Below are 12,443 nucleotides of genomic sequence, written 5' to 3'. Positions count from 1 at the left end.
CAAATAAACCAGTAGTTATAAACATTATACAGTAGAACCTTGGTTCTTGACCACAATTCACTCTAGAAAACTGTTTCAGAACTGATTTGGTTGAGGACTGAAAATGCGTACTGATCTGTTGGATACATTTTTATTAAGGTGATATTTTTCCACAAAAGTTCCGGTTTTGCCCCTTACCTCCATTCAGATTGGTTGAGAACCGATATTTTGGTTGACCATGGGAGCAAAAAATTCCACAACTTTTTTGGTCAAGAACCGATTTTTTCCAATTTGTGTGATGTTTTATAACTGAGGTTCTACTGTATAGATTAATTTTCTCCTTTCTACAATGTTTTAAGCTCAGGAAAAAAAAAAAATTATAGTAGAAAGAGTTGGTCTGCACCTCCCATCTTCACACAGCCAACATGGCTTCATAAATGACTTGTTCACCATTACACTGCACATAAGCCTCACACAATAAATGTTAAATGGATGTATTTGAAGAAAAAAAATTATAGTAGAAAGAATTGGTCTGCACCTCCCATCTTCACACAGCCAACATGGCTTCATAAATGACTTGTCCACCATTACACTGCACATAAGCCTCACACAATAAATGTTAAATGGACGTATCAAGAAGGGGCCCGATACAGGTTGCCCTTCATCCCTAAAGTGCTGAGATGGGAAGGGTGGTAGAGTCTATATTTTGGTGTGGGTGTGCAACCATGTTTTGGCTATCTGTCTATATAGCAAGGGCTTTTTCCTCCTTATCAGGGAAGTAACAAAGTCAAAAGACATATACCCACTCCCATCCATTTCATTCCCACCCATTCCACTCCCACCCTCCACCCTTTCCTCCCTCTCATCTTAGCTCATCACGGAAGATGGGTCATCCCTGTATCCCACCCACTGCCCTGGGTCAGAAGCAATGCAGCAGGACACAGCACACACTCGGAAAGACCGCTATGGTAGCCAAAACATAAACATAATATATAATTATGTTTTGGTTACCAATAATGTATAATTATGTTTTGGTTACACCTTCATAAAGAGGATTTGGTGCTATAGATAGATGTTTTTCCATATGTACCAGTACATATGTAAGCTCTGCTTTTCCAATTTTACATCACAAGATTAAGGACACACTTTTTTTTTATGTGCGGTCGATAGATCTAAAATAATGCCTTGCATGTTTACTATTTTCTAGAAATTTGTTAGATGTTTCATAGCTCAATAGTTTTTATAGATATGCATTTTATGTATATGAATTATTGATTATGGGTACATGTAGTGTGAATGACAAATTTAGTGGCAGAATGTATGATAAAAGCTTATGCACTAGATTTTTTCTTCTAAACCAACATCTAATAATTATTGTTTTGTTTTTATTTTATTTCATATATATATATATATATATATATATATTATTTACTTAATTTATTTATTTTATTCATTTATTTTTTCCTACAGTTCATAGGTATTCAGCCATCATACTCACATCTTGAGTAAATGTCATGGTGCAAAAAAAAAAAAAAAAAAAAAAAAAAATTCAAAGTTTTTAATATTGAACCACAGGCATTTGTGTATATTACAGTGTAGGTTATGATAGCATTTTGTCTGACGACTTGGGTAATAGGAGTCCGAGTTCAATAGACATATGAGGATTAATGATTTTTGTTCTGCACTTTAGTTTGCTGTTGTAATTGATATTTGGCCAAGGAAGGAGAGGTTCCTACCACACCAACATCACTTAGCAAGGCTCGTTATTCTTCCCATTTTATTGGGTGGTTTGGCAATTGTTGACCGTGTAGTAGTCGTATACTTACTCATGAAGGAGAAGAACGTGTTTGATTGACAGGATTGTCTTGCAAATGTTGACAGGCTGGTGGACAAGTAAGTTAAGAATTTTAAAGAGATGTGTGGAGTTTTATGTATATTCTACTGCACATCCCTCTCTGCAGCATGACCATGTAGTTGGCTCTCGTGAAGCTTGAAAGTATTGCATTGAAATGTTAGCTTAGTTTGGCCGTGTATGTTTATTAATCATGCATCAGACACATGTATAAATATAACTTAATCACATGTCTGTACATACCTTCCATCTAAATAGTGCAGTAGTGAACTAATTCAGATGTGTGAACATACTTGTTGTGAGCATGGATATGTGTGTATCATCATGGGTTTTGACTTGGCTTATGTATGTGCACACACATATACAAATGTGGACATGGCCGATAGAACTATGCACTGGAGTTTTGCCCAGCATCCACTTCAGTAGCTTTGTCTTAAGTGCATTGGAGGAATAGTTGTATTTGATCAGAGAAATACCCAAGTGTTATTACATACTCAAATTCAAGTTTCAGCAGATGCAAGGTAGTGATGACACAACACAGACCCTATGTTATTTGCTGCCAACCTATTCCCTTCCTCTCCCTCCCTCTCCCCTTCTATCTCTCTCGCTCTCTCTCTTTTTTGTCTCTCTGTCTGTCTGTCTCACTTTTATCTATCATGGACCACACTTTATATATACGGTATATACATACATATATATTCAGGATGTAGACAAACTATGGGACTATCTCCCATTGAAAAACAAACCCCCTTCATTCTGTAGCAAAATGCAAAACCATGATGTTTTATAAATAGTATGGTAGCCCAAGTCCATACATTTTGCAGCCAACAGAATACTGATGCCCCCATCCCTCCCTACCCCACATCTCCTCCTCATCACTGTCTCACCATTTTACCCTGTACCTGTTAGGCTTAGTTAGCCTGTCAGTCACTGTGTTAAGTTCACATTCTTCTCGACTCCATTTGATCTATCTACACTGCATCCTCCAACAATTCTCCTGTTTTCAGGTGCATCTCATTCTAGGATGTCCTGAGGATCTTGTTCCTTGTGGTCTACATTCTAAGAACTTTTTCAGATAGCAATCTTTTGTCATCCTTTGCACATGTCCATACCACCATAATTTGCCTCATTATACATAGATCTTGCAACATTCTCATCTGTTCCCCATCAGGCAAATTATTTTATCTCGCTCTTTCTCCCTGTTTCACAAACATTCCTCATGCATGCAAGTCCCCGTTCACCCCATCCATCCACGTCATTATCGGTCTTTTTCTCTAGTTTCCTCCATCAATTACTTGTATCCACACTTATTGCTAATCTTTCCTCACTTGCTCTTTCCTTATGCCAAAACCACCTTGGTACTTTACCATATCTGGGTGTTGATAATGATAATTGTGGACTTTATTTTCACTGACTGGAAATACACAGGCCCCACAATGATCAGCAACAGTCCTTGGGACCTCTCATAGGTTGTTCCATGAAGGAATGTTGGAGTGTTGCCTGTGATTAATAGTAGTGTGGGTCTCTGCCAAGAAGAGGAGAGTAGCAATTGGTCATTAGTTCTCTCTCTGTCAGTCTGTCTGTCAGAGAAATTGTGGGCCCAGTCTGAAGATCAGATCCTAGTCCTTCAGGCAGAAACAAGGATATTGATGTCTTTTGAAGATGAGCAGCAGGAAGAGAATTCTATCCAATGTTTGTTTCACAGGACCTTCTCATACAGGCTCCCATTGTTGGTTCCTCAAAGTTTTATATCCCTCCAAGTGGCGAGGACAGATAGGTGCTCCATGTCATTTCGCAGACACTTCACTTTACCACAGGCGAGAATGATTGTTTACACATCAGCTATCTGCATTTAACGCATTACCATAGGTTCAGGGATATATTCTACAACATCCCCATTCCAAGCATGTTTGCAGATTTAAGGGCTGTGAATTTTTGAAGCTCTGATGACTGTTACATAGTACTGGTACAAAACCCTAAAATTTCTCACTTTAATGTGTTTTCAACGGGATGCATCACCAAGTCTGTGACCCCCCTACCCACCTTCACTGGATATCCTTGGCATTTTCCAAATGAAGCAGAGAAATGAATGTGTCTACCAGCAGCTTTTTTTCATCTTGTAAAAGGGTTGCTTGAGTCAAAGCAAGCCTCAGTTCTAAAAAAACAGAAAGGGTATTTTCCGAGTCTCCTCACTCTCTCCTCTTTAGTCACCATTTACAATATACCTGGGAATATAGTAGTGGCATTCTAAAACCTTGTGATGTGAAGACAGAGTCATTCCACTGCTCAACCAGTGAAGCATAAGAAATAAAGAAATGGTGTTATGGGAGTGGTACAGGAGAGATTTAGGGAAATAACAGCAGAAATAAGGGACAGTGAAATTGAAAAAGTTGTTTAGTATTCCTCTTTGAGTAGAATTTTGTCTTGGAACAAAGATGAATTCGCCACAACTCTGGTCTGTATGTGTTGCTGCCCCTAAAGTAATGAATTCCTTTAACTGCAGCTAATGCCCTTTTTCTTGTTGCGATACAATTCCAACCTGGGAAACAGCATATCAGAGTTGTCATCTTAGCTGTCAGTACCTGCTGTTGAAGTGCTGTATCTCTCTGCATTGCCTCAGACCCAAGCATTGTGGTATAGGATGTGGCTGACCCTTCAATGCATGAGTTGCTATGATGAGAGGGACAACAAATGGGTTGTTGGATGGGTGTGCGGTGGTTGTAGTATAAGTGTGTACTTTGACTCTCCCATCTCCCTTATAATGGAAAGATAGCATTTTGTTAAGCTTCTGCAGGGGGATAAGGGACAAATGATTGGTTGACCACCTTGTAACCTGCCTGATGTCAACTTTTGTAAATATAATTCATGGGTTGATGGCAGAGATGTAGACATTCTTTAGAGAATTGCTGTGTTATACTGATCTTTGTACAAGAACCTGACTACCATGTTGTAGGACAACTTGAGATCCCTTGGCATTTTGGTTTATTGGTACAGAAGTCTATCTGTATACATACATATACCAAGGTTTTTTCTCCCTTACAAGGCAAGTAGCCAAAAAACAAAAGCATAAAAACCACTCCCACCCATTCCACTCCCATCTACCATCCTTGGTTCTCTCTCATCTTAGGTTCTTGTGGATGAAGGGTCATCCCTGTCTCCTGCCCATTGTCCTGGGTCAGAAACAATGCAACAAAACACAGTACATCCACAGCAAGGCTGCTTTACTTAATCGGTAACCCCCCCCTTTCATCCTCTCATGCAGAAAATAGAGAAGATAGGAAGAAATCCCTTAAAGCTGTGTCCCTTAAAGCTGCCCCCTCCCCTACTTGCATCAAAGTATCATCTATATACACCCTTCTCAGCACACCTCTATCTCCTGCTTTCACCCTTCCTTACTTAATAGACATTCCCCTCTTGCTCAAAACCCTTTTCATCCCATCCATCCATCTCGTCCTCAGTCATCTTCGGTTATCCTCTAAGTTTACTCCATTCACCCCAACCTTCCATACCTCTTTTGCTAATCTTTCTTCTCTCATTTTTTCCATGTGTCCAAACCATCCCAATACTCTTTCATTAGCCCTAGCTGCCATCTCTTTTTCCATCTGTACACTCATAGTTCTTGTGATATAATGAGCCTACTTCAGGGGGTTGGAGATGATAAGAGAAAATGGAGAAAAGTGGGAGGTGAGCCAGTTGTTGTTTGCTGACGACACTGCGCTTGTAGCAGGATCAGAGGAGGGATTGAGGAAGTTAGTGACAGAGTTTGAGAAGGTGTGTGAAAGAAGGAAGCTGAAGATAAATGTGGGTAAATGTAAGGTGATGAGATGTACAAGGGGAGAGAGTGACAGCAGGCTGGAGGTGAGCATTAAGGGTGAAAGACTGGAGGAAGTGGATAGTTTTAGATATTTGGGTACAAATGTGGCAGGAAAGGGAGGAGTTGGGGTGGAGGTAGAATGTAGATTGAGAGAAGCAAATAAATGCCTTGGTGGATTGAAAAGTGTAATGAGAAATAGACATCTGAATATGGATGCTAAGAGGAGGTTATATGAAGGAGTGATTGTATCAACAGCATTGTACGGGGCAGAAACACGGAACATGAGAGATGAAGAGAGAAGGAGTTTGAATGTGTTTGAGATGAAATGTCTGAGAAGTATGATAGGGGTTACTAGGCTAGATAGAGTAAGAAATGAGGAGGTGAGGAGGAGAACAGGGGTGGAAAGGGAACTGGGAGATAGGGTTGATGAAAGGGTATTAGGATGGTTTGGACACATGGAAAGAATGAGTGAAGAAAGATTAGTAAAAGAAGTATGGAAGGCAGAGGTGGAAGGAGTGAATATGAGGGGGCGTCCTAGGATGAGATGGATGGATGGGGTGGAAGGGGCATTAAAAAAGAGAGGAATGTCTGTGGAAGAAGGATGGGAGAAGACAGAAGATAGGGGTGAATGGAGAGGGGTTGTGTATAGATGATGCTATGATGCATGAGGGGGAGTGGGTGGGGGGTGTTGAGGTATGTGTGAGAAGAAAATTGATGCAGCCCGAAGGGATTTCTCCCTATCTTGTCCTTTTCTGCATGAGGGGACGGAGAGGGGGGTCGCCGAATTTATGAAGCGGCCTTGCTGTGGATGCACTGTGTCTTGCGACACTGCTTCTGACCCAGGGCAGTGGACAGGATGCAGGGATGACCCGTCATCCAGGAGGTGCCAAGATAAGAGGGAGGAAGGAGGGTGGAGGGGAGTGGAATATATAGGAAATGGAATGGGTGGGAGTGGTTTCTATGCCTTTTTCTTTGTGACTACCCCCCATGTAGGGGGGAAAAGCCTTTGGTATATATATGTATGTATGTACTTCTGTACAAAGATTTGGGTCTTTGTACAGAAGAAGGCTTGTTCTATCACAAACACTATGACTTGGAGGTCTATCATATACCAAATACCTCTTACTCCCTTGTAAGGGAGGTAGCCAACTACTCCTTGCACCTCCCCAGTTAACCGCCTTTTATGACATGCAGGAACATGGTAGTGGTATTCTTGTCCTTTCCCCTACCACTGTCACCGTAGGATATAGTCATTTGCAATGTTCAACCAAATTACCTCCTCCTCACCCTTGAAAGATGTACCCCCAAAGCATACAGAATTAGCATTTAGATGTTTGCACTTGTCATTACCTCACACCAGAAATACATCAACACCAAAAAAGCCTGACAACAAACTTGTATAAATATGCCCCAGATGTAGTCCCCACATTAAAGACACTGAACACAAGATTGAAAACCCTGTAGTGGTGGTTACATCTACATTTCATTGATTTGTTGCTGTGAACACCTTGTCCTGACATTTTCCTCCCATCTTAAAAGTATCCTTCAGCCACTTTCTGCTGTGGCTTCACATGACCTCTTTAATGATATTCTGTTTATAAACCATTTTGTGGATATTTGGCAAGCAAGTTATTTTGTAAGGTTTACCCTCTTCCCTCTCTCAATACCCCTGTTTAAATGGGCACCACAAATGTTTGCTTTTAGTCTGCCAGAATTCCTCCTCACCTACACTGATCAAATGTCCTATGGAAACAGTCCATCATGCACCTTTGTTGCTCATGATTTAATTCCAATATTTTGTCTCTTTGGTTACTTTTCTTGTTTTTGATGTATCTACTCCCTATTTCCCACTCCCACATAATGCCTGGGTCTTGATACATTACTTCTGACCCGGGCAATGGGCGGGAGACATGGATGAGCCTTCATCCAAGAGGAGCTGAGATGAAAGGAAAACAAATGGGTGATGGATGGGTGGGGGTAGGTGCATGGTTTAGCTGGCTACCTCCCTTATAAGGAGGAAGAAACTTTATGGTATATAACTAGATTAAGATATGTATGGGGTCACAGCAGTATTTTTGTCCCAAGCCACAGAGTGTAATCATGTATACCATATATGCTGGTGTATAAGTCAACATTTGAAGCCTAAAATCATCTCTCCAAAACCAGGGTCAGCTTATATGTCAAGTATAAAATGTGAACCTTTACAACTGGGGTATTTAAACAAGTGAAATTGTTTGCCTAACACTCATTACACACCACTTGCCATAATTCTTGTAGCCCACCACAATTATTTCCTATTGAAACTTTTTGGTAAAACTATTTAATGTAGAATTATAATACCAAGGACTTACCCTATAGGGTAGGTTAGCTTCATTAATGTAGGTTAAACTGGTTTACTCTGTAAGTTAGAACTCTCTTGCAGTAGTGGAAAACAGCTGTTGAACTACGGGTTTGTTACACAAGTGCTATCTTACTACCACCATCAGCAGTGGGAAACTACCATACAGAAACCATTCTACAGATTCTCTTCCATCAGACATTATTGAAGATCTAATGACTACCATAATTATTGATATATATAAACGTGTATATACGCAGTATATATCTGTCAAGCTACTGTATATTTAGAAAATACTGTAGCTTTTTCTCTCCATACAATAGGACTGGGAAAGTGGTGTTGCCTTGTATTTAGGGGTCATCTTATCCAGCAAAAATAGACTTAAACTTGAATTGTTCCTCAGAATCTTAGGGGTTGACTTATGCTCCATATTGTCCTATACACCAGCATACATGGTAGTTGTACTGTATTTGTGCGTATGTGTGCGCAGATGTATGTATGATTCACCATGGTCTTGGGTCACATGTTGGACTCATGATCGACAGCTATTTCCCTCCTGGAAAAGAACTCAGAGCTCAAATATGACCAATCCATGGGTAATGCTGTGACCTTACACGCACACACACACACACACGCCCAACTCCCCATCCACAAGAGTTGGAGTAATGGCTTGCAGTGATACTGAAATTATTTCAGCCCTGGGTGGGATTCGAACCCAGACTGCCATAATGGAAGCCATGAACGCTACCATTGCACCATCATGTCGTGTGCATACGTGTGTGTTTGTGTTTTGATATAAAGTGGATATGACTGGTATTCAATTTCTTTCCATTGCACATTCTCCTTCTCTATTCCTCTTATGCAAACTAGTTGTTTATTCATTTACACACTTTTATTAGTTTATGTACACATTTAATGAATATAATTCAATTACTAGTTTGTCCTGTCATCTTCCATAATGAGTCGCACATTCATAACTTTAAATCATTCCCAGATCTCATTTACATAAAGTTAACATATATATGTGTTTAATATATGTTTGTGTGTGTTTTTGTGTATATAAATGATAGTGTAATTCTTATTTGTCTTAAGTGAATGCAAATTTTGCAATAGATGTATGCATGGCAAATACAGTATTTAGTGTAGTTTCTTCCATTATGCATGTTTTTTTTAGTAAATAGGCACAACACTTGTCACTCGTTGAATAACCAGCCAGTATTATATCTTTTCTGTTCTTGGAAGTCATGTTTTGTCGTTTTTGTTTAAGAGTTTTTATAGTTGCATTAACAGTTAAGTTTTCTGGTTGCATTAACAATCTTTAGATGAACTTAATGTGAAAACAAAAATGCTGGTCCAAAGTTTGTTTGATTTACTTTGTCATCTGTGAGTAGAAAATGTTTTCACTTTTAGATGGATTAGATTGTCTTTGAAGTTTTGTAATGCATCCATCTTGTTTACCTGTGCTTCTAGTTAGAAAAGTATGCAAAATGATAATTATATTTGTTGGCCATTTAAAGCCTTGAAATTGTAGTACGGTAATTGTAGACCATTTATCCCTAGAAATAAAAGCTTGGCATTTTTCTAATTTCGAATTAGAAGTTTAAGATGACAACTTGTTTTTATAAACCTCTTTATGGTATCAGAGCCTAACTTTGGAGTGGTGGATGGTTGGCTTGACAAGTTTATGCAAACGTTTTCTCTATAGTTTATGGTTAAATGTAAAAGAAAATGAAAAAAATAAATAAATAAATGGGAGGGAATCCCACGTCTGACAAGCACTGCTTTTGTTTCTGTCACTGTGTGAAACTAAATATTTAAGTTAATTTACTGTTTTCTTTCACATTAATATTTGGTTTGTATTGGTGTGACAAGTGTTGCTTGCCCTTGGTATTAGATGCACATTTTATTTGCTACTTTTTATTTATTTGCATTTTTCTTTCTTTTTTTTCTGTTGACCTTTCCTTGCCCTGCCCTGGCCTGCCTGCCCGCCCTGCCTGCCTTCCGCTGTGATGCCTGGATGGCTTCGTATGGATGCGCTGAAATGTGGCTTCCCATACAAACTGTACACAAAAATCTTTCCTTCGGATCCTGTCCTGGATCCTCATCAGTCATCAACCCCGAGTTGGTCCTGGAGGTTGAAGCAAGGATGAACCGCCCCTACATCTCCCCACCCCACTTCCCTGTCCTTCCTACCACCCCACTGGCTCCTCAAGGACTTGGTAGAGTTACCCCAGGCATCACGTCAGGTATACCTCATGGGACTGCCACATCAGGAGTCATGTCCCAGGCAGCTGAAGTGCCCTTCACAGGTGGACATCCCTTAAGAACCATCAGCGATACAAATTCATCATCCTCATCCTTTAGCTCTACCTCGTCCTCCTCGACCTCTTCTTCAGCCTCCAGTTGTTATATGTCCTCCTCACCCCAGTCTCCAAGTTCCTCTCCTACTCCTGGGCCAACACTGGAGAGACGATGCTCATTCCCAGGCCCTCGCAGAACTGGGTTCTCCATGCCTCCTCCTGCAACCCACCTACCAGGCATCACATCGGGAATACCACCAACCTTACCCCCTCACAATTACCACAGCAGTAGCAGCCTCAGTCTCCTTTCCCACAACAACAACAACAACATCAGTAATGGTGTGGTGGGAAATGTTCGCGGCAAGCACTCGAGGCAGCGAAAGACTGGCCTGGCCACAGTGCTTGAAAATAAGTGGCTTGACTCCCCTTCCTCCTCTTCCTCATCCTCATCCTTCTCAGCCAGAAAACACGAATCATCTTTAGTGGGTAATTATGCTGTTCATATTTGTTGATGGGAGATGAATCATCAGTTGGTAGGTACAGGTAATGTGCTTTATGTTGCCATCCAGGTTATGAGTAGGGAGGGTTGTGAAATGCCAGGTGAATGAAAGCAGTACAAAGATAAGTTTGTTGCCTTTTTTTCTCATACTGCTTTGCCACTGCTATTCCTCTGACATGCATGATCAGCAGAGCTTTCATTGCCTCTTTTTGCTATGGTAAGTAAGAGTGAATCGCTGTAAGATTTAAATGTACTGTGACAATATGATGTGTATATACATATATTAATTTATTATTATTATTATTGTTAATTACATTTTTTTTTTATCCCACTTTTTAATCACCCTAGGGTGTTAAAAAGTACAATGAGAAATAAGCATTTGGGAATGGATGCTAAGAGGAGATTGCATGAAGGGGTGATTGTGCTGACAGCACTGTATAGGGCAGAAACATGGAACATAACAGGGGAAGAGAAAAAAGAGTTTAAATGTGTTTGAGATGAAATGTCTGAGAAGTATGGTAGGGGTTATTAGGCTGGATAGAGTGAGAAATGAAGTGAAGAGAAGAGCAGGGGTGGAAAAGGAGTTGGGAGATAGGGTTGATGAAAGAGTATTGTGATGACTTGGACACATGGAAAGAATGAGTGAAGAAAGATTAGTAAAAGAAGTGTGGAAGGAGTGAACATGAGGGGGCAACCAAGGATGAGATGGATGGATGGGGTGAAAGGAGTGTTGGGAAAGAGGGGGATGTCTGTTGAGGAAGGAAGGGAGAAGACCGAAGATAGGGGTGAATGGAGAATGGTTGTGTATGGATGATGCTGTGATGTAGGGGGGGGGGTTAGGGAGTGTCTGTGAAAAATATTTTGATGCAGCCCAAAGGGATTTTCTTCTCTTTTTTTTCTGCATGAGGGGACAGAGAGGGGGTTTGCAAATTATATGAAGCAGCCTTGCCATGGATGTGCTGTGTCCTGCTGCATTGCTTCTGACCCAAGGCAGTGGGTGAGATGCAGAGATCATCATCCAGGAGAAACCAAGAAAAGAGGGAAGGAGGGGTGGTGAATGGGAGTGGAGTATGTGGGGATGAAATGGGTGGGAGTGGATTTATGCCTTTTGACTTTGGCTACCTCCCTTGTAAAGGAAGAAAAGCCCTTAGTATATTTGTATGTATTATTATTATTTTTGTTTTCGTAGTAGCAAAGCATGCTAATAAATTGACCATTAGCAAAGATTTTAATTATAGCAATAAAGAAAATGGGGTTTATTTTATTTAGGGTTGTCCTGTTAAATGGTTCTATTTATTCATTTTTTTTTACAGGTCTTTCAATACTTTAGATTTTTTTCATAGCTTGAATGAAAAGTTAGAAATGCATTTAAAAGTTGACTAATCCTAAGGAATATGAAAAAATACCTGGCAAATTACTTACTCTAGTCAGGTGATGGTTTTGCTTTTAGCATGTTAATTGAAAAGAACTTTATATACAAGTGATAATTGCCTGGCATGAATTGATATACATTGTGGCTGCTAAATAATTTTAATGATTAGTAATGATTTGATTAGTTGTGCATATATATTATACAAGAATTTTGTATATATTGAGATATAATACATATAATGAACTGTCATATATTACTTAAGTACTTATTTATTATGAAAGTAAAGATC

At 39.9% G+C, this 12,443-nt stretch overlaps 1 protein-coding gene across 1 annotated transcript in view; it reads left to right on the top strand.

The window, feature by feature from the left end:
* LOC143032726 (uncharacterized) overlaps positions 1-10,769 on the top strand; it is a gene marked incomplete at its 3' end in the record, with an annotated part of 57,562 nt that extends 46,793 nt beyond the window's left edge. The window contains 1 exon segment of the mRNA XM_076197661.1: positions 10,092-10,769. Coding sequence (XP_076053776.1) covers positions 10,092-10,769 — 678 coding nt within the window.
* Positions 10,770-12,443: the final 1,674 nt, after the last annotated feature.

This window comes from Oratosquilla oratoria, chromosome 14 (genome assembly GCF_046742065.1).
Source record: "Oratosquilla oratoria isolate Oo_2021 chromosome 14, ASM4674206v1, whole genome shotgun sequence".
NCBI classification, from domain to species: Eukaryota; Metazoa; Arthropoda; class Malacostraca; order Stomatopoda; family Squillidae; genus Oratosquilla; species Oratosquilla oratoria.
Note: the sequence above shows the minus strand (reverse complement) of the source record. Positions and strands in the feature narration are given on the sequence as shown.